At 38.7% G+C, this 27,941-nt stretch overlaps 2 protein-coding genes across 8 annotated transcripts in view; one reads left to right on the top strand and one right to left on the bottom strand.

Annotated features, from left to right (window-relative positions):
• Positions 1 to 242, bottom strand: part of HOOK3 (hook microtubule tethering protein 3) — a 94,209-nt gene extending 93,967 nt beyond the window's left edge. For both annotated transcript variants that reach the window (XM_074931840.1, XM_074931841.1), the window contains exon 1: positions 59 to 242. In XM_074931840.1, coding sequence (XP_074787941.1) covers positions 59 to 115 — 57 coding nt within the window. In that variant the 5' untranslated portion in view covers positions 116 to 242. The remainder of the gene's footprint in view (positions 1 to 58) is intronic.
• On the top strand, positions 12 to 23,209 carry RNF170 (ring finger protein 170). 6 transcript variants are annotated; one of them, XM_074931845.1, is made up of 8 exons: positions 12 to 62; positions 2,346 to 2,402; positions 8,472 to 8,615; positions 13,165 to 13,240; positions 14,623 to 14,734; positions 15,782 to 15,855; positions 17,757 to 17,861; positions 19,580 to 23,209. In XM_074931845.1, exons 3-8 carry the CDS (start codon positions 8,479 to 8,481, stop codon positions 19,847 to 19,849), a joined length of 774 nt encoding a protein of 257 aa, XP_074787946.1. In that variant the 5' UTR covers positions 12 to 62; positions 2,346 to 2,402; positions 8,472 to 8,478; the 3' UTR covers positions 19,850 to 23,209. The 6 variants fall into 6 exon arrangements, with proteins under 6 accessions (XP_074787946.1, XP_074787947.1, XP_074787943.1 ...); XM_074931846.1 differs by lacking the exon at positions 12 to 62 and adding an exon at positions 317 to 357 and having other exon boundaries at positions 14,626 to 14,734; XM_074931842.1 differs by lacking the exon at positions 12 to 62 and adding an exon at positions 317 to 357.
• Positions 23,210 to 27,941: the final 4,732 nt, after the last annotated feature.

Here is a 27,941-nt window from a genome sequence, read left to right as displayed (position 1 = left end):
CCGCGTCCCTGCCGGGCGGCTCAGGTCCCGGTGAGGGCCTGGCGGCCGCGGCACTCACCCAGGTGAGGAGGCTCTCTCCGAGCTCGGCCCGCTCCAGGCTCTCTACGTTGAACATGGCGGGGCACGGCCGACGGGGCTAACGGCCACGGCCGGGTCGGTACGGCCGGCGCCCCGTCCCGTCCCGGGCCGGGCCGTGGCGTCGACACGTCAGAGCGACCTGGCAGGAACCGCCCGCCCGCGCGCGCCTGCGCTGTGCGGGTGCTGCGCGGGGGCGGAGGAGACGCGACGAGGCGCGGCGGCGCCGGCAGGGGGCGGGGCCGCGGCCGGGGCCGAGCGTCGCGCGCGCCGGGAGCTGAGGTACCGCCGCGTCGCGCCGGGCCGCGCCCCCCCCGCGGCGCTGAGGGGAAGGGGCGGGGGCTCCGCCCGGCCCGGCCCGGCCCGGCCCGGCAGGGCGGAGGGTGCGCTGGCCGCGGGGGGCGGGCGGTGCCCGCGTCTGTCGGTTGCTGTGGTCTCTTCCGGCCCGGCCTGCTCCGGCGCGGCGCGGCTGTGCTGAGCCCGCCACCGGAGCTGTCAGCCAGGGGGGGCCGGTGGCCAGGCGAACCGCTGTAGGCCGTGGGGAGACTTGCACGCCGCCGGGCCCCCGAGGCGTGCCAGCGGAGCCGCAGCCCTCCGCGCGGTCCGTCCCCTTTCCCTGGCTGTGTGTGCCCTCGGCGCTCGGGAGGGTCTCGGGCAGGGCCGGCAGGGACTTGCCGCCGCACCCTGAGCCCCTGGCCTAGGGAGAGGGGGCTTGTGAGGACGCTGCACCCACAGACATTCTCTTGCTAGTAAGTAATACGGCTTGGCTTGTGGAAGGAGCGGCCTCTACAAGGATTTCCTCCCCCTGGAGTAGAGCGTGACTAACTTCCTCTCAGCAAAACTCTGCTGTTGTAAAAATTAACATAAAATAAAAAATACTTATTTAGCGTTAGCCGCAGGTAATCAGATTAATTTTTGACCTCAAAGACCAGGAGTGTGTTTCATGGCCAAGAGTGGCTCTGCATCCTTACTGCCCCAGCCCTAGTATCTCTCCATCATGCTATGAAGGGATATGCTGAAGAAACTCCTTCTTGGTGGTCAGTTGAATTTTGGCCCATCTGAAGTTTGCAGTGAGAATGTCAGGTGTCATGATAAGCTGTGCAGTTCCCTGTTAGTTAGCAACTGGCCTGACACGCAACATGGAGCAGCGAGCATAGTGCACTGATAACAGCTGAACGTTGGGTAAACAACCAAGAAGGGAAGGATTGCAGACCTAGTAACCGTCACTTTTTTCCTGTTTTCTCGTAGTTCTTCCATTAAATAAATTAGTAGCATGAACAAAATCTGAGTGTAAAGTATATTGTAAAAGCTATGAAAACTCTGAAGTTTTCCCAGTAAAGTATCTTCTCACTGATCTCATTGTATAACTGCTGTTTTAATTTTTAAGTTATGAATTCCATCTCTCTTTGTTTAAAGGTAGCTTTTGCATTTGGGAATGAATTAAAAGGTCTTTGAAAGCTATGTAAGCTGTGCAACTGTAACTTTCCATTTCAAGTTTTAATATGTACTTTAAGCTGTATGCTTGGTACTTGTGACAAGCTGCTCCCACAGGTATATTTCAGTGTTTTAAGGTTTTCTGCCACAACTTCCTGTACCTATTTCCAGCTCTGCTCTGCCTGTTGTCATGATGTGTAGCTTACATTTGGTTGATGCTTTTTGTCTTGCTATCTAGGTTGTGTACAGAAGAGTTGCTCTCTACAATAAACAATTCTTGGGCACTTTTCTTAAAAGATATTTAAAGCCTTTTCTTTCTTACTTGAAGCATTACCATGTTTCAGTAAACATTATTATAATTAAGTGATATTATTTCCTTTCTCTTCCTGTCTGATCAGAAAAGTCAGATATCTAAACTGAAGGCATTGGCAGGCTCTTTCTCATGTTCCTATCTGCATATGAATTCAGTTCCACCCTCCTTTTTTTTAGAACTCTATACCTTTCAGTATGTTTAAACCTTTTAAAGCAGCAGAAGACTTTGGGGATTTTTTTTATACAGGTCATGTGTCACCCAGACAGATATTCCAAACAGTAATGTTATACAGACCACTGAATTTGTGTTTTTGTTTCAAGCCATCAACATAGTTTCAGACATGAGAAAAATCATTGGACATTTCTTGTTTTCACAGTAGAATGGTGTATTAACTCGGAATTATTTTTTATTACAGAGATACATCTGGATTTTGCATCTATAGTATTTTTAACTTTCAAAGCATGATTCCTCCAGCAAACACAGAATATCTACTTTCTTTTTTCTTTTCTTTTTTTCTCTTTAGGAAAAATGTGCCTCAGACACTGCTGACCTCAAACCTTGCAGAGACCTGCTTTACCAGGCAAGTCCCTCAGTTGGTCAGTTTTTAAGATATATTGAAAAAAATTCTTATTTGCTTCCTGAAAATGCCCTCTTCCCTGTTTTGACAACACTCTTTAAGCTTTTTCCTTTATTTTGCAAGAGCATGCATGCACATAAATGTAGTAAGCGGAGTACTGAAAGCAAAGGTGGTTTATGGTGAAGAGATAACTGAATATGATGCAGCTGAGTTTGGCTATAATTTTGCTGTACCAGCTGAATAGATTTGTGACTCGTAATAATGCTGTATTAACAGACTGCATGTAATCCTAGTAAAATATTCACAAGTCAGTTTTAACAACCTTCTCACAGAATATATCTTGTCAACTTGTATGTTGCTATATTTGATTTTTTTTTAACTTCCCTTAGTAAGTGCACCCTTTGGGTTGTCTCCTCCTGATTTTTAGAACGTACAGAGATACTTAATACTAGAGATTATTTGTCTATATTCAGATAAGACTATGCTCACAAAAATGAAAAGCTAATAAATCCTGTTTCCTCAAAACCCCTTTTTCTGAGTACAACATCCATCATTTTCCTTAGTTCTGTTTTGTAATGCTATATATGTCTACACTGCTATTTTAAAGTCCAATTTCAGTACACTAGAGCATCTGGATAAAATGTATCAACTCACAGTTTAGGTGATTTAGGCTAGTAAACTCATGCTAGTATTCAGTGTTTATACATTTACTGTTCCCCATGCAGGTTTAATGCCTGCTGTTGTTAACACTTTCTGAATGCGGTCTAGGCATGCCTTTTTGCTCTTCAAGAAGGAGAGTAAAAATGGCTGTACGATCCAGTTTGCTGGGTCAAATCCATTCACAGACTCCCATTCTCAACCACAGACAGTGGCCAGGACCTGGTCCTACCCTGAAGTAGGAAGCAATTAGATAAATTCTGATAAGAGAGGTCTCAATTATTGCCCCACATTTAAAAATTTGTCTTTATTTTGGGAATGTATGTCTATTTTTCTCTTAAATGAAAGAAGACCACTGAATTTATGCCTTTGATATTTCCATGTAAGCTAATATGCATGCAGAGGGTAGGCTATAGAATTCATATGCTCCATTTTAGTATGCTTAAATTCTTAGAAGTTGATTTCTGTTATCTAAAATGGGTCAATCTTACTAAAAACCTGTTGATACAAATGAAACCATTTTTTTGTTTGTTCGTTCCTTTTGCCATGGAAGCAAATTTTGAGGAATTAAAGCCTTTTTGGTCTTAAAAAAAAAGGTGACTCATAGTATTTTACTAGTTGGAAAGGAACTAGCTTATCCTGGAAAACACGTGATCTCTACAAATTAAGCAGCATTTTTTAAGGAGGGTGGTAATGCTTCTGCTAATAAAAGACAACAGGCAAAAGTTATTACAGGTTCTGACTTGTGCCTGGGTCCACCACCATCTTGATTTTATCATTTTTGTAGAAGCATTGAGTGTGGTTGCCAGTGCTGCATCAAGAAGAAAATACAAATTAAGTGAAAAAGAAACCACTTTCTGATCCAGTTCACTGGCAGGCCATCCCTGAAAGGACACATTGTTATCCATTGTATCTTTCAGATGTTGAACAAATTGTATGTGCTCTCACAGTTAATAAAATGTTGATTTTGCTTACTAATTTGTATCTCACAGCAGTACTGCTTGTGTGTTTGCTTCACACTGGTGAAGAGAGCCTCTTTCACTATGCTTGTGTATTCCTTTGGTAGTGGGTCCTAAAATCTCTGTGGTTGTAAGAGTATATTAGCATATGGTACTTTTCTGATAAACTTGAAAAAGTTCAAATCCTTAAAAAAACAATGCGGATATTCTGACTTTGGATAGCTGGCAACAAGTGTTTAATATATCATAGCAAACACCAGATTGTTTTTCATTTCATTACGAGTCATGGCATAGGGTATTGTTCTGTGTGTGCTATATGTTGAACATGGAGAGTCTTCATAATACTTTTCAAATCTGAAAAATCAAGAAATAATACATCCACATTAGTGTATGTCCTCATGCCCTCACATTTCAATGTGATCTGTATGAGTTTCCAAGAATAAAAGACATTGTAATTGCAGTATTGCTCATATGGTTCTCTTTTTTTAAGGCCTGCAGATTCTTATTTGCAATGTAACTAAATTATTGTTGCTTTCTGACAGTGATTACTCTCAGAAAAACTGATAATAAACAAGGTGATTTTAAAAGTATGTAATGTCTGAAAAGCCTGTGGTGTAGAACACTGATCTGAAAAGGATTATATAATGAAAAAGTTGATGAAATACTATTATTTTTTCATAAATGGACAAATGTGATGGATCAACGTAAAAAGGTTGAATTTAATACAAACCACATCAAGTTGCTATTAAATGACATCAAATTATTACCAGTTATTATTTTAGGAGAGATTAGATGTTTGTCATAAAGTCTGGTTCTTGAAGTATACCCTTAGTCCTTGTCAGTTCTGGTTGTCTCTGAAGTCTGAAGGGTCTTCCTTACATCATTTAAGAATTAAGTCTCCTATAGCCTGTTTATTAGTCATACCAGTTAAAAGAGCACCACTGTTAAAGACATGCACAGGGAGGCAAGATTCCTTAGCAGCTATTTTAGGACTGTTAGCTAGTCTATTACAGATTCAAACCACTGGAGATGTGTTCATTGGCTGTTGTGGTTGCACCTGATGAAACATGACCTGCAAGCTTGCAGTTCTAGATATTTTGTTTGAAAAATGTCCAAAACTTGAGAAACAAGGCTTGAGATCACATAATTCCTTCCTCCTTCAGACAGGCAGTTTTTCAAATAGTGTATTTTAGCAGTGTTCTCCTTGTAACCATTGCTTTTTTCACATCCTAACCCAGAGATAAGAGTAGAAGGAGATTGTTACTGTCCCTACTGAGGCTTGAATGACTATTCTAAAAATGTATGTATTGACCTTTTGAAGTGAAACCCTTCTGTTTGTAGTTCCTAGTCTACACAATTCATCTCAGCCCTCCTGTGCAATGGTCTGGTTCAGAAAAAGTGCTAGAGGTAGTGAGGAGAATATTCTCAGCATTTGTTGGCTGTCCAGAAGCCGCATATAAGTTAAAACATGAACAACATGAGCCTTAAGCATTGGCAGCCCATCTTCTCTAGAATTTAGTAATAGAAGCTGCTGGGAGAGACAGGCAGTGATTCCATTCCATGCTCTACATCTTGGCAGTATCGATACGTAAGTGAAGACAAAGTGTTTGAGAGAGTGGCATTTTATGTAACTAGAAAGACCGTGCAGGGATTTCTTCTGGACACTAAGTTTGTCTGAAAATGGTTATTTGGGAAGTCCTATGTGGTAAGTGAAGGGGTGAAGGAGATACAAGTAACTGGCATTATGTGCGGAAAGGAAGAGAACGTGGGGATCCATGTATTCATATATTGCTGCTAACTTTGGCACTATAGTTTGGTATTTCAAGAAGAGTGCATGAACAGAAATGAAGACAAGCAGATATAGTGAGTGCTATTAATTGTAGGCAGATAAGGATTAAGGCTGTTGTCGTAAGGAACATGCAGAGAAGGAGAGTGTGCTGTAGAGTGGATGTCTTGCAGGCTGTTCAGGGAAGCTGAGTTAACTTTGTGTGATACTGGCATTTCATATGTTGGTTTCACAGTGCACCAAGCAAGCAGTGACATAGAAAGCCTTCCAGATGTCAGTGTGAGAAACACTTGCTTTCCAAAGGTGTGGTTAAATCATCTGTACGTCATTGCCACGGTGTGTATTTCTGAAAAAAAAGTACATGATGGGATGTAGTTGTTATTAGCATGTTGGTCTATTCCAACAGAGCTAATGCAGGACAATGGAATAATCATCACATACCAGTTTCTTGCCATTTACTTCTGGTTTTGTACCAACTGGTCAACCCAGAAGTGATGGTGTGATACAGTGAAAATTAGTGGGCTGATGATGATACTTTAGGAGAGAAAACGTTGGAGTTGAAGATACAAGCACACTGCCTGAGACACAGCTGTGGAAAATGAGTGTCCGAGAATGATGTATTATTAGAAGAGAGAGAAGCTTCTTCAGGATTGGCTATGCAAAGAAATAAAGGTTGGTAATGTTGAGCTGGGGAGGCATCACAGCACACCTACCAGGTCAGATCCTCAGCACCAAGGAACTGCTGCTCAGAAAAGTTCCACAACACCTTATCCTCATGGCTTTAGCTATAGCAATATAATTGTGTAACTAGCTACACAAAAAAAATGCTGTAACTCTTTGTGTAGGCTCTTGATCCTATGTAAGACCTTTCCACAAATATCTGATCTTTTATTCATTAGTATATATGAAACCTGTGTCAATACTGACCTACTTTTAAAATGGCTCTTGATGAGTCACTGGTATTCTACCTTGGGGAAAAGTTGCTCTTTCAAATATGGATTGACACTTAAGTACTTAGGCTATGACACAGTTGCTATTGGAAAGCTGTAATTAGCAAAAATTATGACCATAATTGCAGAAATAATAGTTCACTTCAGGTTGGGACACTTAGGATAACTTAGTTTGTTATTTCATTTCATATACACTTCATTATTTCATTTTGTTTTTCACAATGGAAGCCCAAAACGCCACAAGAATTCAAGGAATCTACCCTTTGTTCTCCATGAGTTTTCTCTGCTCTTATGGTACTTAATTATACCACTGACCCTTTTCTGCAATAATGTTAGAATATACCAGCTTCTCTTGTATTGCTGCTACAGAAGGCAGCCTCCATGAATGTAAGAAAGCTTGGGAAAAGCTCCACAACTTGTACAAGAACAGATCTGGAGGGTGACAGTAGCTATCTTATTGAAAAGATGACACTCTTGTATTAGCAGTAGACTGGCATGTTGAAATCTTGTCAGGGTACTCATTACAGGTATCCACTAAAATCCCAATGACTTGTATTCCATTTCAGCTTTGCAATTACTTTAGGGCCAGACACTGTCTGGGGGTGTTTGCTAGACAGCAAAGTTCAAATTAAAAAATGACACATGAGCTGTAAAGTAGACAGAAACACTGATGAAAGCTTGCAAGCTTTAAGGCACACACTGGACTGACTGGCAAGTAAAATAAATTATACCAGTCTTACTTGACCTCATAAACTGATGCTGAGATTTTATGTCATCTCTGTATGAAGACTACTTTAATTGAGTATGGAGACATCTTCAATAGGACTTTCTTGGTCATTTGCTAGTCTTAGCTTCACTCTGCCGATTTCATAATATTCACAGCTGTAGTTCATTTCACTTTCCTGAATGCAACAGGAATGATTTAGCGGTGTGCTGGAAACTATTTTATTTTGCTTGTCTCTAGCTGTAGGTTAATCAATGTTAGTGTTGGCAAGTCATTCTGATCGTTGCATATGTGAAATTAATATAAAACAAGCAAGTCAAACTAGAGAAGCCTGATAATACTTTTGCCATCAAGTTTTTCCCATGTTTCCAGCTGAAGATGGTAGTGCTTAGAAAAGACAGATAAAATATAAAGTGCATCATGTGATTCCTGTGTGTCCAAATGGACATTTAACACTCTAAAAATACCTAAACCCCAAATATCCTTGTTTGTTTCTTCACATAAATGGTGAAAATTAAGTTTCTAAAAATTACATTTTCTCAGCCTAGCAGCAATGATGTGTTGTATAATAGCTAAAATTCTTGATAATGCAGAGTCATTATACTTCTTTGAAAATTATTGCTTGTTAAAATATGTCCAATTTAGCAATGACCTATTCCTAGGTAGTTTATATTCACAGGCAAAGTATCTGACTGCTGTTTAAAAAAAAAATCTTTAGATCACAGCACAGTCATTTAAGACTTTTTTGCTACCATGCAAGACAAAAGTTTTGCAGTCCTCTGCAGTAAGCACAGTGTTTGGTAAAAATGCATCTGTTCCCTTCTTCTTCCCATTTTTTCCCCCAGCAATGACTGATCTATTACTTCAGGAATTTATTGTGTGTATGAATAGATGTGTATCCATATTATTTGTAACAATTTTTAAAATTTATTTGTGCACGTGTATGTTTTAATATGTATATGTATGTATATGCATAAATTTCTTTTTACATTTTAGAGCTGTGATGGCCAGTCACCAAGCAGAAGTTCAGAGTCTGAAGCTAGATAATGATTCAGTTATAGAAGGAATAAGTGACCAGGTACTGGTGGCAGTTGTGCTCAGTTTCACTTTCATTGCTGCTCTGGTATACACACTTTTAAGGTGAGAATAAGTTGACAAGAATTAATCAACATACCTGCATTTGTAAAATTCTAACTTTCTCAACAAATTTTTGCATTGATATATAAATTAACTGTGATTTTGTGATGTTAAGGAAATGATTGATCTGTTTAGTTAATTGCTTTGCAGAGTTCCATAATTTAATTCACAGTTAGGATAAAATGATGCATTTCTCAAAAGTGAAGTTTAACTCTTCCTTATTTTCAGATGATCAAACTGAATGATGTTTATTATTCCTTAAGACTGAAAATAGTTGAATTTGCAGTCTATATGGCTGGTCAAAGTACAGATTTGTCAATAATGACTCCACAATAAATGCTGGATACAGTCCTCCAGTGTACATATACTGTTGCAGTCTCTGTCCGAAGAAAGAGCAAAAAACCACCCCAAACCTGAAAAGATTGACTATTTGTTAGTTAACAAATTTAAAGTTAGATTTGTTAATAAATTAATATGCTGGAAAACAGTGGACTTTAATATGCTTTCCATAAAGCAAAATGTTAAGTTCAGAATTTGATAACTTTGATTATCAGGTAATCAAAGCCTATTTTTAATTTCAGAGTTTTTCCTTGCAAACTAACAAGTATCTTGGCCTATGTGTTTTGGGAAGATAAGTCTGAGTGTCAGATTGGCTCTTTTCTTTTTATGGATGTCTGTAGACCTCTGAACACAGAAGAGTTTTAACAACTAAGAGAACTTAGGGATGCATTTGCCTTATGGAATTTATTGAGGAGGATCTGCCCATATGAGACATATAAGTGGGGTAGGAGGTATCTGAAGAGCAAGCTATGAAAGAAACCAGAAGTGAGAAAGGTTGGTTAGACTGCAAGGCAGTGCTGCTGTTGAGGACTGGGAGATAGCAAAGAAATATAAGAGAAACGTATGCACTTCGGCTTGCTTTTCTTTCCAAGGTTGTTCCAGTTATTCAGGTGGCTTCAAGAGTGCCTTTTTTCCTTCTGCTCTCTTATACTTTCTCTAACACTTATATTGACATGTTTAGCATTTGTGACTAGAATTTTGAGTGTCTGATATAAAAGTAAACTTTTTTTTTTTAATTTATAATGGAAAGTAAGTGAGGAACATGAAAAAAAAAGTGAGCGGAATGAGGATGATCAGTGGAGAAGAATAGCAGGAGTTCATTCAGGATTGGAATTCAGGGATATGACACATTAGTGATGAAGGGTTACTTGGGGAGGAAGAAAAGGACTAGTTAGTAACTACTTCTGCACTGTAATGAGCTAAGTAATAATTTTGTCTGTGGATTCTGTTACATTCCCTGATGATTTATTTTCTGGAGGGGCAAACAAACTTGGACACAAAGCTGCCATACTTTGGAAGTCTTGAAGTTTGATTACTTCTGCATTGTATGACATTGTATGACTGTAGGACTATTGAAAGTCCTATCAGCATCCTCCTAGCTCTCTGCTGTGCCTTCTGATACCTTCTGAAATTGTCTCTATTCAGCAGCGATTTTCCTCTAGCTCCTTTGTATTGTCTCCATCAAAATCAGCACAGTACGGCAGAAAATTCTGTACAGTAGGAAAATCTGTACAGTAGGAAAATCTGTACAGTACAAAAGGTATAGTAATTTTTATGTATTTAGCACTGAAGGAGGAATGCAGGAGAAAAGGAGTATTGGTTTTTTCTTCTCTAGTTATCTTAGGCAACACAGTGGTCTGTGTGTTCCTTATACTGTGTCCATAACCCCAGTCTCTTTACCACCCATACTTCTGTGTGCAACATCTGAAGTACTGAAGTTGGGTAGGAACAGGTCCTCATTAAGAATACTTGAAAGAAAGCTTAGGGTAATGGATAAGGTTGCAGAATAAAAAGGCAAAGTAGGCAGCAAGGAGTGTATGTTAACCTAGATTTTAGGGGACAGAAGTGGAATATGGAAACAACTGTTAAGGGATATGGTTTGCCGTACTTGTTTCCAGCAGGGAGAATTCAATGAAGTATCACATCAGAGCATGAGCTGAAGGTCTCTGTGCTACTGATGGAGAAACGTGTAAGCGGTAATTAACATATATACCAAGTTGCCGTCACTTCAGTCACTATAAGATACTTTTTCAAAGCCTGTATCTCTTGGAGTTATAAATTTTGCTAAAATACAGCCAGATTGTTTCCATTATCTTTTAAACTTGCAAGTAGGTTGTTACATTACAAATGAGACTGTGAAAATTTAGTTTATCCAAGAAATTAAAGGGAGCCTGGCCCTCCAGTGTTTTGTGTCAGAGATTTCCTACTTGTCCCAGGTGACTAACATAACCCATGTTTATGAATCTCCAGGTTTAGATCTTTTTCTCTCATTTTTCTATCCCAGTATATGATTTGATTATAAGATCAAGTCAGTATTTTCAGCAGAATTGAGATCTTAATCCTTGGAAATTAACAATGGCCATCACTGCCCAGTGATATACCAGTCCCTGTATATTTTCCCTCACTTGCCCTGTGTGAGACTGCACACCGAATGAGTAGGCAGCCTTTCTTCTGGTAATGATAGTTTTCTGGGGCCCTCTGTGTTGCATAGTACAATCTTTCCACATTATGAGACTTCTTTCCTCAAGTTATGGAGTCCTAACACTCAGAAATGGGGAAATTAAAAGACTTTGTGTCTAACTTTGTTTCTGGCTCGTGTTTGATAATGCCTTTAATTACATAGCACTATATTGGTTTTCATTAATTTAATTTATTTTCTCACACTATTTGCATGACAGAAGTTATGAATTGGATATGTCTTGAGCTCTGCCTGGCCCCTTCTGGACATTGCACAGTGTTCTGCTACCTCAGCATCTTAGGCATAAATGGCGAATGTTGTATATACAGCTCTACAAATACTCTCATGTGTTCAACGTGAATTGAATTTCAGAGTACATCAAAGTTCTGGCAAACTGAAGGCACAAGATATTCTCATTTGTAGCATCTGAACAGGAAAATACTTTTAGACATATAACATGTATGACAGACAACATCCACAAAATCTGTCTCATGGACACCCAGGGTGGGCAAGAAGTGTTTTAACGTGAGCTTCCCATATTTCATGTGTCATCCAAATTACTGTTAAATACATTTGCTTTTTACAGATAACCATGTAATTATTAGTGTGAAAAATATGGTGTTTGTCCATTCCTCTTTGAAGAAAGAATGAAGGAAACAAATTGTTAAAGATAGCAGTAATGCAGTATTATGATTGCCAACATCAAATGAAGGAAAATATTGCAGAAGCTCCTAGAGGCATTGAGGAAATGATGTAAACAGAACTGCAACAAGAAAATGTCCTAAAAATTCAGCCAGTCCAGCCCTCAGCTCTGGCTGAGGATCATCTTGCCTAGATCATCCCTGGAAGGAGTGCAACCTGTTTCTTGATCTAACTTTTAGTCAAAGATAGATCACAATACCCTGAGGTAACCTTTTCTGATTTTGTACACTTAGCAGTTAGAAATGTTTTTTCACCAGCCTTAGATAACTGTGAGAAATAATTGCTCATATTTATAGAATGAAAGCCTTATCCTGTCCCCTTTTCTCTCCATGAGTAGTCTTCTATATGAACTGACATTTCTTCACTCTTTCTCTAATGTTTAAAACATGTGGGAAGTAGTCTTATTCTCTTCTGAACTTCCTCCAACTTCTCTACGGGTTTTTATGCATTTAGCCCAAAATGGAAAACAGAATCCAGCTGAGACCTCAACAGTGCTGAGCAGAATGTACCACCAGTGAAATCCATATCAATAAATAAAGCATAAAAATTCAGAGTTTTTAATGTGATGCTGTTGACTCATATTTACTATAAATCAACACCTCTTAATGTTTTTGGCATCATTTTTACTTCCAGTTTAGTTCCCATTGTGCTTTTGAATTTCAAACTTGCAGTATATCCAGCTTCCTTTCTTCAGTGAGTCCCTTCCCTATGATTCCCCTTGGCATCTCTAACCTGTGGTTTTCTTGCCTGTAGAGTCTTTCCTTTTAAAGAGTGATTTAAAAAGAGTGATTTCTTTTTATATCTAGTCTGCTGATAGTTACATAAATTCAAAATTCTAAATCTAAGACTTTGCCTGCCCCTTCTTATGTAAATGTTATGTCTTAATCTCTTAGTCTTAAAATAAAATTGAAATAATTAGGATTTTTCAACTCTAACTTAACCAGTGAGTGGGAAAAAAAAAAAAATAAAATAAAATTTATGAGTAGACCAACAACACAAAAAACCAGCAGTGGAGACAAAAATTAAAAATATTTCTGCATGATGAATGGCTTAATTTTGTTTCAGATGAAAATCTAGTTTTAGCATGATTTAATGATCTGTCTCTCTGAAAAATCTTGCTGCTGTACAGCTTTAAATGTCCAGAGTAACTCTAGGATCTAGAATAAATGTCCTTTTTCCTTAATTGTTTATATACTTCCTTAAAATCCTTTATAGGAGGAAAGAATGACTTTTTTTGCCCTTTGTTCAGGTTTCTTTTTTTTTCAATCAGTTATTCTTCAGTGTAGTATCACAGTGTTCAGTTTTTCTTATTGCTTATATTTCCTTTCACAGGAATGAACACCAGAACATACACCCAGAAAATCAAGAGCTAGTGCGAGCTCTTCGTCAACAGCTTCAAACTGAGCAGGTGCTGTGATAAGTGTTAGCATCACTCAATTATTTTGTTTAGCTCACTGTAGACTTCTGAAGTTCTGGAATAAGCTGATCTTAAAAGTTATGGAAGCTATACAGAGGCATCCTTGAAATTTATCAAGTAATGAAATAATGTAGGCTTTTTTTTAATGGATAAGTAATTAAAATTAAATATTTGTCTGGTTCTTTTTTCAAAAAAGTTTTTGCCACAAGGTGGAGTATGTTAGATTACGTTGTGTGCTTCCTGCAACGTTCCAGGGAATTTAGTGCTAAGGGAAAGGAAATCTGGAGTACAGTTTGCTGCCACAGGACGTGGCTTAGATGTTTAGACGGATAAACTGCATAGCAGAACAATGGCACAGCAACAAGAGCCAGACAACAAAGACTGACAGAGAGAAAATTTTTACCAAAGCCTTTAGTAACAGGACAAGGGGCAGTGGCTTTAAACTGAAAGAGATTAGGTTGAGATGGAACATAAGGAAGAAATTTTTTACAATGAGGTTGGAGAAACACTGGAACAGGTTGTCCAAAGAGGTTGTGGGTGCCCCTTTCCTGGAAGTGTTCCAGGTCATGTTAGATGGGGCTTTGAACAACTTGATATAGTGACAAATGTCCCTGCCCATGGCAGGGGAGTTGGACCACATGATCTTTAAAGGTCCTTCCAACCCAAACCATTTTATGATTCTGTGATTGCATCCAGTTCTGACATGTAGAGGAGAGGATGGGAGAGTCTAGGCCGGGTTACTGGAAATTGCTGGGTCCCAGCCCTGAAGTGGAAAGTTGTACTTTTGGAGTGTATGGAGGAGAGTCTTTCATCAAAATACTTCTTGAAATAATGACAGGTTTTTAACTACAGTGCATATTTATGTGGACGACAAATATTGCAAAATGGGGAAAAACCCTTTTCTGACAGTGACTTACGTAAGCTGATGTCTATGCTTGGGCTTGGGCACACTAAATACTGCAACTGGTAAGCAATGCAGTTCAGTTACCTGGCTCTGGACAGAACTACTTGGGATAATGAAGTAACAGTTTCGATCTGAGTTGTTATCCATGCTTCAGCTTGTCAAACCTAACTTAATGTGAAGGACCAAGGAGGTTCTTCTTTGCAGTATTTAACTGGATTGAAGCACACACTTATATAACAAATGAAGAAAAAATAATGGAGTTGTCACAAGAACTTGCTTAGTGAATCAGTTTTTGCATTTAAGTGTGTTTGATTTTTGAATTTAAATACGTTTATCTTTCATTTCACATAGTTTTGCATTTGGCTGTTTGACTTCTAGTAAATGAACAGTGGATTTATTATTTTTCTTTTAAACTCAGTAGACATATAAAAATAGTACCTCTAATACTTTGCATTTCTCTCTGTTCCAGCAGGATGCTTCTACTGGTGATAGACACCACTTCTATACAGATATGTCCTGTCCAGTCTGTTTGCAACAGGCCACATTTCCTATAGAAACAAACTGTGGACATCTCTTCTGTGGTAAGCAAGACAAACCCCAAGCAGCAGAGAAAAAAATGGAATAGAAATACAAACTTTTGGCACTACTACAATCACCCTAATGCAAAGCTTTGTTTGATTTTAACTGCTTCTAGTCTGCATTAGAAATAATTTTTATATAAATTGTTGAGAAAGCACGTTTGTGAATAAACAGTCTCTTTGACAGTGTGCTGCATTTTTTTCTGTGCTATCAGAATTGAAACTGCAGTTAATTTAAAAGTGTAAGGGATGAGAGAATAGTTTATTTCCAGTTAGTAAAAAACTGAAGAGGCTGAAAAACACTTGGAAATGTACCATCTTAAAAAACTGGTTTAGAAAGAGTAAGAAATTCTGCTTGGTGTTATCTTTATCTCAGAGTGTTTGGGGTTTTTTCCTTGGAAGTCCTGAAGAATTAAGACTAAATTCACAGTGCATTAAGTTTTTGCATTTTTTTCTTGAGGCCCAGCTATTCAAATTTATATATAAATGCCATCTGTATCATTTTGCTCCTTCTCCTTCAGGTTCCCCATTGGATTCTTTCACTGCATTCGTCTAGTGTTATGGAGTACATAGTGCATACCATGCCTAGTTGTTTAAACAAAACGAATTACAAATTTGGAAAACAGTTACAGTACTCAGATTTTTATATATTCCTTATCTGTTGGAACTCTTATAATAAAGCCAGCTTTTTAGGATAAATTTCACTTCTCTTGACATTTTTGTGACTTCAGAACTTTAAACTGGTAAAATTTTTAATGATATGCTTCTTCAGTTAACGATTAAGACATTATGTATCTTTTCAGGAAGTAATGCCTTAAATTTATTGATGCAGTTGAACTTAATCAAGATTTTTCTCATTAATGGCATTGAATTTGAACACATTGGTTCTTGGTATCTTCAGTGAATGCTGTGTACAAAATTATACCAGAAAAGATAGATTTAACATAACTGTTTATACACTTCTGTTGTTTTCCTTGATGTGTAACATATTATTTCATACAATGGGTGTTCAGCTCAGAAGTTTAAGTGTCTGTAACTTACCTTCATCAGGTTCCTGCATTATTGCCTACTGGAGGTATGGCTCATGGCTTGGTGCCATCCGTTGTCCAATCTGCCGACAAACGGTAATATTTTAAGTAATCATGAACCTGATAGTTTGGCTCTATAGTATAGCTTGCAATAGTGAGATTGACAGAAGTCTGAGAATATGGATATGCAAGACATAGATGGTGGACATTAAGGTTTTTTGAACTTTTTGTTTTGCCAAGTGACTCAAAAAATACAGATTGTTTCTGCAACTGAGATTTAAGTGAACAGCACTGATAACTCAGCTGTTTTTTCTGTAAAGGAGTATATGAAAACAGAAAATCGTTAACATGTTAACTGAGATTCTTCCATGCTTTCTGTTTGGGATGTTATATAACTTATTTACCAGAACTTGCATCTGAAAGACCTGGTTGTTGTGGAAGACTGCCAGTAGGCAGTATACTGATGTTTTTGAGAAGCACTCTCTCCCTTCCTTCCCTCCCTGCCAAAAAAAATCTACCCATGTCAATTCCTTATATTGTCCCTATTTTTAGTTTGTATGTATTATTAATTTGAGCTTTGTAGAGCAAGCATTGACTTACTTCCTACGCAACTACATTGTCACTTTGAAACGTGTCCCTGCAACTCATTAACACTGAGGATCTCTGAGTCTTACAGTGTATGTTTTAACAAAAGTACATGTTTATTTTAACAGTGCACAAACTACAGAGCTAGTAACTTCTATAACATTCTTCACATCCTGCTTTGATTCTGTGTATCAGCAGGACAAATGACTGTAAGAACACAGAGAAAGGAAAGAAAAATAGGTATGACTAGAGGAATAATGAGTAGGTTATTGAGGATATGAGGTATATATGAGTAGCCATTGAGGACAGACAAAAAATCAAGGTGAAGAAGATTGAAAAGGTGAAAATAAGTTGTTTTTTGGGTTTTTTTTTGATGTCTCTCCTTATATGGATATTCTTTTACCTTCCTCTGAGTAACAGGTAAACCACGTGGTACTGCTTGCATGGTTATGCATTCATTCTCACCCTGTGAAGTAAGAAAAGTAAGGTCAATTTATAAATGGGGAATAGAAGTACATAAACATGAACAACATGTGTGAAACAGAAGGTTTGTGGCAAGGCTAGGAGTTGAATGTAGATCTGCTCGTGCTGTCATTTGCTTAAGGTGACTGCTGCACAGATACAAGGCATGTATTTAGTGGCCAGGTACAGAGGGAGCTTTTGAAGACTGTAATAAATTAAAGTGCTACGCATTCTCTGCTTCCTATGATAATCTGCATTTTGTATCTGAGTATCACTTCCAAATACAAGTCTTAAGTTTTCAGAAACTCCTGTACTGGAAGATAACATAAGATACATGTGAATATTACCTTACATATTTTCCTATGTTTGCATGAAAGTTAACCCAAGAATGTAGGAGAACTCTCTGTGCTTTCAAAAGAGCTGAGGTTAATATCTTTTTCTGTTAACTTACTAATCGCCTTGGTCTTGGTATGAATGTTCATATGGAAAAGTATCAGTTTTGCTGCTCATTTGCTGAAATGCCATTGTAAAGATGGAAGAAGAATGGCATCATTTCATTTATTTGATTTTCAGTTTAAGAAACAGAACTAGACTAATTTCGTAAATTAACTTTATTCTCTAAATCATCTCTCCCACTTGTGAAACATAAACCATTTAGGTGTTCAGAAAAATTTCCTGTAAGCCTCTCTTAGAAGGAGGGTTCTCACACTTGTTTTTAACAATCTTCTTAAAAATTAATATTCTGCAAAGCATTGTAAGCAAGGAATTTGTTAAAACTTAAAAGCAGTGTCCATGTTAGTGGTTTTCATTTTATTTTGTTGCTAAATATTCAACTGACACAAAGTTTGTTCTGTGTAGTTAACTGATGATTACTGTTTTCATTTATAGTTCACAATGCCTGCCTTTAAAAGACAGTTGCTCATGTAACAAAATCTCCTTGCTGTTCCTAGGTAACATTGTTTTTACCGCTCTTTGGTGAAGATCAGCAGGATGCAACCCAGGTATTTCAAGATGTTAATGATTACAATCGGAGATTCTCTGGACAGCCCAGATCTGTAAGTTTTGAGTAAATTTGTGTGGAAATCAGATATTTTAGGGGAGATTAGCAGCATTTTTTGTGATTTTTTTTTTTTCCCCCCTGGGATATGAATTTTCTCCTCGTGACAGTTAAGGATTATGCAAGTTTTCCTTAGGAAATTCATGTTTATATAGTTAGGGCAAACGCATGACCTTGAAAATATTTTTTTACAGTTTGTGGAAATGTATGGAAACCTGTATTTTTGTTGTGAGTGAGAACTGCTAATAAGCCTTGAGTTCCCTATTCTTGTGTTACTCTTTTTTAACTGTGACTCGTTCATTTGAAAGGATTAATAATTAGTCAGTAAAAATACTTAATAAAATACATGACCTGCAAGGAAGAATATTCACTCAATTGATCTATTTACATTGATTAAAAGAACCTGAAGTTCTATTTTGTGACTTTCTTACTCAAATTTCAAGCCATATACTGTTTTGATTTTTTTATATTCTTCCTAGATTATATTAGTCTTTATTCTGCTCTCTGAATGAAGAAGACAGGTGGTTTTTTTTATCTAAATAGCTAAGAGAGGTGGTTGAAGTTCTACGAACTTTAGAAATAGTCAGCCTCGTGAGCCTGTCTTCTATGTGCATGTTTTGATCTGCAAGGTGAAATGCAAGCACATGCATACTAGTAACTTTTTTGCTTGTCTTCATCCGTTCATTGCACTTTGATATAGTAACAAAACATTAGCAAGAAAAATTAATGGACAAAAGAGGTTTAAGATGGGAAATATTTTTTTTTGGTCATGTTCTAAACCACGAAACAGGTTTTTTTGATCCAGAGTAGATTAAAACTACCTTTCAGACTCTATTAGACCTCTCTGTGGCTCTGCGTCTAGTCCCAATAACCTGTCCGACGTCATGCCATAAGTCTGCATTAAAGCACTAGTTGGACTAGATAAACTATCTTTGATTTATACACAGTGCGTTTCCTTAACCACATACAAAATTCCTTTCTAGAGAACTTTCAGTCTTGGCAAGAACTCATTTTAATGTCATGACTCTGTAGAAACTATGTACAGTAGAAAAGGAACCAGCATCAAAAACATTTCAAAGTTCACCCTTCCCTGTGCCTCACAACAAAAACCTGAATATTTTCTCTTGAACAGTCCCTCACTAAGATGACAGAATCATAGTAGGAAAGTGGAAAGGAGCCAGAGATGGATTCATTTAAAGGTTCTCCAGTTTACTTTGAAGCTTGATCCATCTTTTGGAAACTTATGTGAATTACTGGTTATATGCCAGGGGAATGGGTGTTGTATTTCTGAAGAACTGCAACCTATTCTACTTTATCTATTGTTTTTTTCTCACAAACCCTAGATGTCCTCCATTCTGAGCAATATTTCACTCCAGTTAACCTGTTTGCTGTTTCTCACTTTCTCAGTCATTTGTTTTACCCTAGTAGTCACTGCTTTTCCTTCTTAATAGATGCCAATGTATTTTGTAGTGAGTTACATGTATGTTTTACGCTACAGAATAACACAGTTTGACTGTTTTTTGGAAACATATATATATTCTAAATCTGACTTTTTACCCAGCAAAGCTAAACCTGGGAAGTCTTATCTTACTGGTTTTTGGTTTAATTCTTATAAACTAATAGATTCCAAAGCTGTAACATAGTAGTAGAAATGTCAGACTATAAACCAAAATACTCATTTAGCAAAATATTAATTATTGGTTTCTTTCTTCATAGATTATGGAAAGAATTATGGATCTGCCCACTTTACTGCGACATGCGTTCAGGGAGATGTTTTCTGTTGGGGGCCTCTTCTGGATGTTTCGAATCAGAATATTCCTCTGCTTGCTCGGAGCCTTGCTCTACCTGGCTTCACCTCTGGATTTTCTTCCTGAAGCCCTCTTTGGAATTCTGGGGTTCTTGGATGATTTCTTTGTCATTTTTCTTCTGCTGATATATATCTCTATCATGTATCGAGAAGTGGTAACACAGCGACTGAATAGATGAAATGGATGAAAATGACCCAAATGCAGAGGTGTTTGTGGAATGTTTTAGAAAGAGAACTGTAACATCAGTATGATATAGCAAGGCTCCTGTGTGCAGTTTCAGTAGTTACAATGGCACAGCAGATCATCTTATACAAATATGAAGGGTCAGTATGTGGTGATGCTTAACTGGAATCTTTAATTTGTATATTACATATGCTTCATAAGGATGAGGTTAGTTTTATAATGTAATAAACTACCTTCATCTACTTCCACCTGATGAACAACTGTATGTAATCAAAGCAGAAAACACCTTTTTGCAGTGTGATTTATGAAGAAGGAGTTCTAGTAAAAGCCTTCTAACCAAAAGTCCCCTTGGGTAATCTAGACATATATTAGGAAATTCAGAAATTCTCCTCAGTACTGTTATCACAGCTAAATTATTTAAAATCTCTGTTGTGGGCTAGAGTTTTTAAAAATAAAAGTAGCTTTGTGTGTCTCTGTAGAAGAAACCCAAGGATCACATTACAATTATCACCCTGCAGTTCACTGTTGTGCACGTGTTTCACAAAACCAGGGAGAACACCTCGGTATTGCTTGAACTGCACTATGTACATTTGCATGCAATTCATACAATTTTATTTTTATACTTAGGAATAGACACACTGTATCTCATCTAGATAGAGAAATCAATATTATGCACATCAGACTGGTTAGTGGTCTATTTTTAAACAGGAGAATGGTTTTTCTTTTCAGGCTTGTTTATTTGGTATGTATGTTTGTTGGAAGTGGGGGTTTTATGCTGCTTTGGGTCAGCACAATGTAACTGAAGTGAGAGTCTGCATTCTTTTAGTTGCATTCAAGCTTTTAACCAATGGAGAGAATCCTTACAATTTTAGATAGTATTTGAAGAAAAGAAGTCAGAATTGGATGTTTACACTACAAAACTTTATCTGAATGTACATTCTGCAATACAAGTATTAAACAACTTAGATATCAGGGTGTTTGATCTTCAGCTGGGGTTTTCTTGTTTGGTTGGTTGATTTGGATGTGGGTAGTGTGAATTACTGGGAAAAAGGTCTGTAACAAGGGACCAATAAAAAATCCTGGAAATGTTTTCAAAAATACTAGGGTATTAATTATCCTTAAAGTTTTTTGAGATTTTTTCATGTTGAATTTGAATATAGGCTATCGTAGCTACATAAGTAATTTGAAAATATTTTCATTTTAAGAAATGAATGCCACTAGAAGGGTCAAGGATATGATAGATCTATGTACTTTTTGGCTGGAGGAATGATGTCATTTTATTTTAGCTTCCTGAGTACTTGAAAGATGGGGATAAGTCAGGTGATTCTCTGTGTGTTTACATATCATATAAGAGATGAGACTTACAATGAAAGGGACCTTTTCACATCTTCTGTTTTGCCCATGCAGGTGTCTTTCCACAGCTTCTAGCACCTAGGCATGTGCAGGAAGATGGTAAGAGCTGGCAGTTGACATGTCAGTGGATTGGAGATTGTCCTTCAGTGTCTGTTTTTTAAATTACATTCATTTAAAAGTAAATTCCCTGATTCTTCATTTGAAAATCCAAATGACAATGTCCAAAGACATTTTACAAATGAACTGGAAAGCTAAATTTTACCTTGTCACTCTGTTAGAGATAGGCAAGAGGAAAAACAGGAAGTGAAGCAAGGGTGGGAGGAGGAGAACAAGATAGAAAATGACATTTTTGGCAGCAAATTCTATTTGTTTTGGCCAATTAACTGTTCTTGATCATCTTAGTTGAGCTTTTCCCTTTGTGTTGGCATCACTAATATATGGTGATGGTTTAGTGGCTACCTCAGTTAAAAGTCATTAAGGTATTATTGAGTAAGCGTGGGATATTCATAAACTGTTAGGTACATTTACAAAGCAAGACAGTAGTTTAGGATGTTAGGTAAGACAGGATTTTGCAGTTTTGCTGTAAGCATTGTTTTTGTTTTGGTTTTTTTTTCCCCAAGAGATCCAGCAGAGAGCAAACTCCAAAAAGGTATTTGTAAATGAGTAAATTTAACACCCCCTTTTCTCCTGGAGTTTAACTTGTGGGTCTGTTTAGAGAACAGTGTGAACTGCTGTTGGTGAACAACTGGAGTCTGTGCATAGAATCTGTTGATCTAGTTGTTTCTCCATATGTTTATCCTATGATAATGTTTATACTTTTTCCCACGACTTTCTAAATCCAGTGTGGGTATAGATATATGTAAGGCTGTTTACTGGTTTGTTTTCATTGAGCTTCTCAATGCCACAAGCTACTGTGAAGTTCAGGCAGAAATACCCAAGGGGTCTGCTCCTCAAGAACAGACCTTCTTGTGTTTCTGAAATCGTATACAAGCACATCTGAGTAGCTATATAAAGTTTTCCTGTATTCTGTTTTTATCTTCACTACATTTCTGCTAGCCAGAAAGCTTTCACTCAGAGGCTTCTGATTACTTTTGAATATGGAGTAACATTGTAAGCTTAAATTCAACACATGAAATGCTTGATGGAAATAGGACCATCCTTCCATTTCACCAATATGTGTGCTTGCTTGTGGAGACTTTTTTTTGGACCTGCAAGCCACTGATGAACAGCATTATGACTTGCTCAGGTTCTTTCTTCAACAGCTGTAATGTGAAGATGCATCTGTCCACAGCATCTGGCTCCTGCTCCTTTACACAAATGTGAGCTAGCAGTAAATTGGATACTTGACTTGAGTTTAACTTAATCCCTGGAACTTCAAAGAAGCTGGAGATTAATACACGAGCATGTAGTATTCCTGAATGATGTGCTGCCAAGCTGTTCTGGCAGCAGTGTTAAAGGTTAAGTGCTATTGCTGAGTATTGACTTCAGAATGCAAAGGAAATATATGGTGCTGTGTGGAGAATGACTGCAAACTTCACTATGGTTTTGTATCCTGGAATGCGGCAGCCATGTCACTGAGGGGTGAAAAGAAACAGAGGAAAACTTTAGCATCTAAGAGGAGATACAGGGGAAAAATACAGTTCTTAAAAGATTCTTATGGCTTCGCCAAAAACTGTGAAATATCTAATTGTTCCAGCAATATTAACAAAGGGGAAAACTAAAGTTATACTTAACAGCTCTTACAGAATAACTTGTAGCATCTTGAGGCCTAATGATCATCCTTATGACAACTGCTGTGTCGACCAATCTGTTTCTGTGTTGTTTGTGTCCCACACCGTTGATGTCTGTGAGAATGAGGCAGAATAATGTGATTTGGGGATACAATTTTGCCACACGTTTAATAGAACAGTAGCGGTGACTTGTGTGTTACACTAGTTTTTTAAGACAAAAGGATTTAAACCCACTTGTTGTTACTTTTAATGATAATAAATTGCAATTAAAGTGAGAAATTATCTTGATTTCTTTTACTGACTTTATGAGTAGGAAATTGTTTTATTTCCCTTTTTTCTTTTTCCCTGGGCTAAATTTGGCAGTAACCCTTCTGCAGTCTTGATCAATTCTTATCTTAGTGTCTGTGGACGGGATGTTCAGAGATAACTCAGTGGTTTTAATCTTCATTATTGCCATTATAAGGATTGCAATATTTCTAAGATCTTCGTCCCAAAAGCATGTTGTATATTAGATGTCTTTTCTCTGAGTAGTCTAACCAGCACCTTCAGATCCATGGGCACTAAGCTTTCAGCATGGTAAACCAGTACAGATGATTAATCGGCACCTTCACATATCAGTCCTTCAAGCAAACAAAAGCATAAAGCAGGTTGTTGAGAATCCATTTCGTGAAGTAAATTGAAGGAAACAGCAAATAGTCTCTGTAGGTTTTCAGGAAGGATGAAGTTAGGGTAGGACAGAGAAGAACTGGATGTGATTGGTCTGTGCTGCAATCCTGTGCTTTTCCTGATTCATGCCATGAAAGGCTCCTGGGCATCAGGAGAACATTATCCATACTGCTAAGAAATGTCCAATAAGTCTTACCTGGGAAGTCCAGGGCCAAGGTGGGCCAAGTCTTCTGAACTCAGAGGTGAACTTTGTAGCCTGCTTTGGTACATGGTTCCAGTGTTTATGAAAAAAACCCATGTAATTATGTATTTGGTAAGAAGCTATTAAGTCGGGTTGAAAATTTGATGGGTACACATTTCTTCCATCTGATGCCTCTGTGCTTGCTGTGGGAATCACAGCTAAACACTTGGGAATGCTCAGCCAAAGCTGCCAGAGTAGATGGCTGTTTTAGAAGGTCTGTTGTACAGTTGCAGCTGTAGATAGGTTTTCTGCTTCCAAATCCCAGTCAAACAAGCAACTGCCCATTAGTCACCAATAGTGGAGGCCACGCAGGCATTTATTCCAGTGAAGACACAGCAGTAAGTCTCATTATCCCTGTTTCTTTCAGATGTAGTGTCCTAGTGGTTTGCCTTCTTCCCTGTTGGGGGCACTGGAGTTTTAACCTGGGTTCTGAATTTTAAACCTGTCTGCTAAATTTAATTCCATCTATGATTCCTTCAGCCCAGGGACCAGCAGATATTAGGGTAGAGGTAGGGTTGCACGTGTTGTTCCCATGTAGACAGCACATCATTAGACACTGTGGTAAGTAGAGGTGCTTTCTGTGAACTGTGGATTTTGTTCATTCAGGGAGTGAGAGGTCAACACAAGTAATTAAATAATTAATACTGCAAAATGAGGCAAGCAGGAAGTTAGAGTTCAATTTCCTATCTTGATTTCGATTCAGTCTCTTTGTATGACCTGCTCTGTATCACATTGCCTTATGCAAGATGTTTGTAATTTCAGTATCCTCACAAAGATCTATTATAGACACATTTAATTTGTGCCTAGGTAGTCTCAGATCTTGCCATGGGTACTTCTGTTGCAAATTTCATGGCAAGTGTTAGGGCTGCTCTGTTGAGTGGATTAAATCAAAGGACGGGGTGGGCAGGGGGAACAAAAAGGGTCCTTTTAAGATCCTTAATTGTGTTATCTACTCTTACTGGTACTGTATGGCTCCTTATAAGAACATCTAAATATCTTGTGTCTCTTTGTTCATACTAATGATAGGTAAAAGGTACAAGAATGATGAAAACTCTAGAAAATAAATCCAAGGGGAAACGTTGGAGAGACTGGTATTTTGCCTATAGAGTAGACTGAGAAAAACATGAGTCTTTAAATATGTTAGAAGGGATTGCTATTCTCTGCATTACCTGTGACTAGAGGAAGTAGCAGTGAGCCTGAATTGCAGCAAATGAGACTTAGATTAGAAGAAATTTGCTTGAATTGGGAGAGGGTATCAACTGGGGCATTGATGGAACTTCTGCTGTGAGGCTTCTGAAGGCAGGCTATCATCTGTGAGGACTGGTTTCTGCACACCTAGTCCTGCCTGGGGAAGGGGCAACTGAATGAAAAGGTGGTTGCTTTCAAGGCAGCTGGTCTGGGCCTTAATATACATGGGACCAGAGAAGTCTTGGATCTGACCAAATCTGTCTTGTTGCTGATGTTTCTGACACGTTACCTGTATGTGTCAGCCATCAGACCTGCCCAGCTTACCTTTCCCCAGGAGTTTTGCTAAATAGCAGTTGTGCTGGGTTTGTGTGGTGGGGTTTTTGGTATCAGGGGAGAGGACTACAGCAGTGGCCCCCTGTAAGAAGCTTCTTGAAAGCTCCCCTGGCTCCAGGTCAGACCCGCCTCTGGCCAAGGCCCAGCCAATTAGTGATGGTGGTGGCACCTCTGTGATAACATATTTAAGAAGGGCAACCTGAGAGGGGATTAGGACTTTGAGGTGTTATGAGAAGGAAACCTGTGTGAACACTGAGGGCAGTGGAAGAAAGTATCCCATGGTAAGATGGCAGGGCCTCCCTCCCTCCCACCCATGGAGGCCGCTGGAGGAGCAGACATTCACCTGTGGCCTGTGGAGGACCCCCAAGACTCTGTGGGAATAAGAAGCCCCCACTGTTGTAGTTCAGTGCTGGGAGGACTGCAACATGTGGAGGTGATGCACGCTGGAGCGTATTGAGAAGAATGCATGCCATGAGGAGGACTTGCAGTTGAGAGAGTTCATGGAGGACTGTCTCCTGTGAGAGGGGTGCCACATGGAGCAGGGGGGAGAATGCAGAAGAGTACTTCCCCCTCACCTTGGAAGAAGAAGCGTCGGACTGACTGCACCCCTTACCCCCTGTCCCCGTGCCACTGGTGGAGGAGGTAGAAATGTCAGGGAAAAAAAGTGAGCCAGGGAAGAAGGGAGGGGTGGGGAGAGGTGTTTTAAGATATGGCAATGCTTCTCACTACTCCATTCTGTCTAAGTGTTGGTTTTGTTTGAATTAAAGTGATGTTCTTGTTTTCTTCCTCTAATGAGCATGGATTTTGTCTGTGACCCTTAATGGGTGAGGGATCCGTCTCTGCCCTTATCTTGATTCCTGAGCCTTTTGATTCATTTTTCTCCTTCCCATTACTGGGAGGGAAGGAGTGACTTTAAAAAGTCACAGTGCTTACAATCCCTGGGGTAACAATATGGCTCCACCTTATTTCAGGACACCTTAATGATTATTTACAACAATATTTCATTTTATTACAAAGCTCATTATTTGTCCCATCTTTTCCAAGAGGAGTATTATTCCTCATGATTAACAGATGCTTAATTGGTGGGAGGGAAGGAGAGGGGAAAGGAACATAATTGGTAATACTGAGTCAATTGCTCATTGCTGGCAGGTAACGGATGGGGAACCATGGGTGTGTCAGGTGTTAGTAATAGCTTGGCTAGAATATGTTGCATGGAAAGCTGTTCAGCTTCATGCTAGCATATGTTGTGCTTCACGGTCAAGAATTATTTTCTCCCCTTTCCTGCTTTCTGCCTTCATTCTGGAAATTTATTTTTTCTTTTACCAAGATGGGGAGGCAACAGAACCTGAAAATGATTCATGCCACAATTTATACAGAGCAGTCCAAGCACTCCTAAGTAAATGACCTTTTTCAGGAAGAGGCCTCTCCTCATCCCATGGGATGCAGCCTTACTCTCCAAAGTGGAAGGTCATGCTTTTGTCTGTCTTCCTGCCTTCACCATCTGGGTGCTAGGGGTTGGTGTTGCCTGATGCTCAAAGGATGTGCCTGGGCTCTAAGAAGGATCACAATATTGTATTTAATAACTCATAATAACTGTTATCATATGCCTCATTGGTGAGTTGGTTCATGACAGTTTATGGTTTATGTTTTTATCCTATATAGGGTCTTCAGCCTTCAACCAACCAGCCTGAAGTTGCTTTAGTCTCATTTCTCTTTTCCTTGCTGGTTTTTGTAGTTTTGTTCATTCCCCTCCCATGCATAAAGACTACAGTAAAGATCACAAAGCAAATTTTGATTAATCACTTCTTCATATACCACAAGCTTACCCCTGAATATCTCTTTCAGCCAATCCCTTAACTCTCTTGCATCTCACAGGCCATGCATCAGGAAGGAAGGCAGAAATCTGTCTAATTAAATGGTTAAATTCCTCATGTAGCAATCTCAAGAAGACAGTTCAATACAGCTCTGTGGTTCTGCCTCCCCATCTGAGGAGTTGCCTTTCCTCAAGAAGGATGAAGGACTTGATGTACAGCAACTTCTTGGCTTAAGCCTGTAACTTCCCTCAGCAATGCCGCCTGGTTTAATAACTGCAAGTGAAGAACAAAGACTATAAGAAGCTCCAGTTAGGCAGGACTATATTTGTGCCTGGGAGGCTGGAGAAGAGCCCGTGTACTAAGGAGCTGTTCAATACAGTTTCAGTCATGTCCAGAGAGACTGGTTTTCTCTGTCACTGAGGTTGTCATGTGCAAGTCTTTTCTAGATGAAAACCAAGACATTGCTTTGAAAATAATCCCTGTGGTGTTACCATTTATTTACATACAGGTATTTCGAGCCCCTGGGGTTCTTGTTCTCACAGTTTTGTTCACAGCTCCAAAAAGCAAGGATTGTCTCAATATGAAAAGAAGAAGAGATAACTCAGTAATCATATTGCAACTGCAAGAGCCCCTAGTATAAAGACAAACAAACAAACAAACCCCAAAAAAACCCAACAACAAAAACACAAAAACCCCTCAGACACATTTAAAACCACAAGGACTGGCAACATTGTTCTGACAAAGCTGCTTCTCTGGAAATCC

Source organism: Athene noctua, chromosome Z, assembly GCF_965140245.1.
Source record: "Athene noctua chromosome Z, bAthNoc1.hap1.1, whole genome shotgun sequence".
In the NCBI taxonomy this organism is placed as follows: Eukaryota; Metazoa; Chordata; class Aves; order Strigiformes; family Strigidae; genus Athene; species Athene noctua.
The sequence above is the reverse complement of the archived record's forward strand: the minus strand, read 5'-3'. Positions and strand labels throughout refer to the sequence as shown.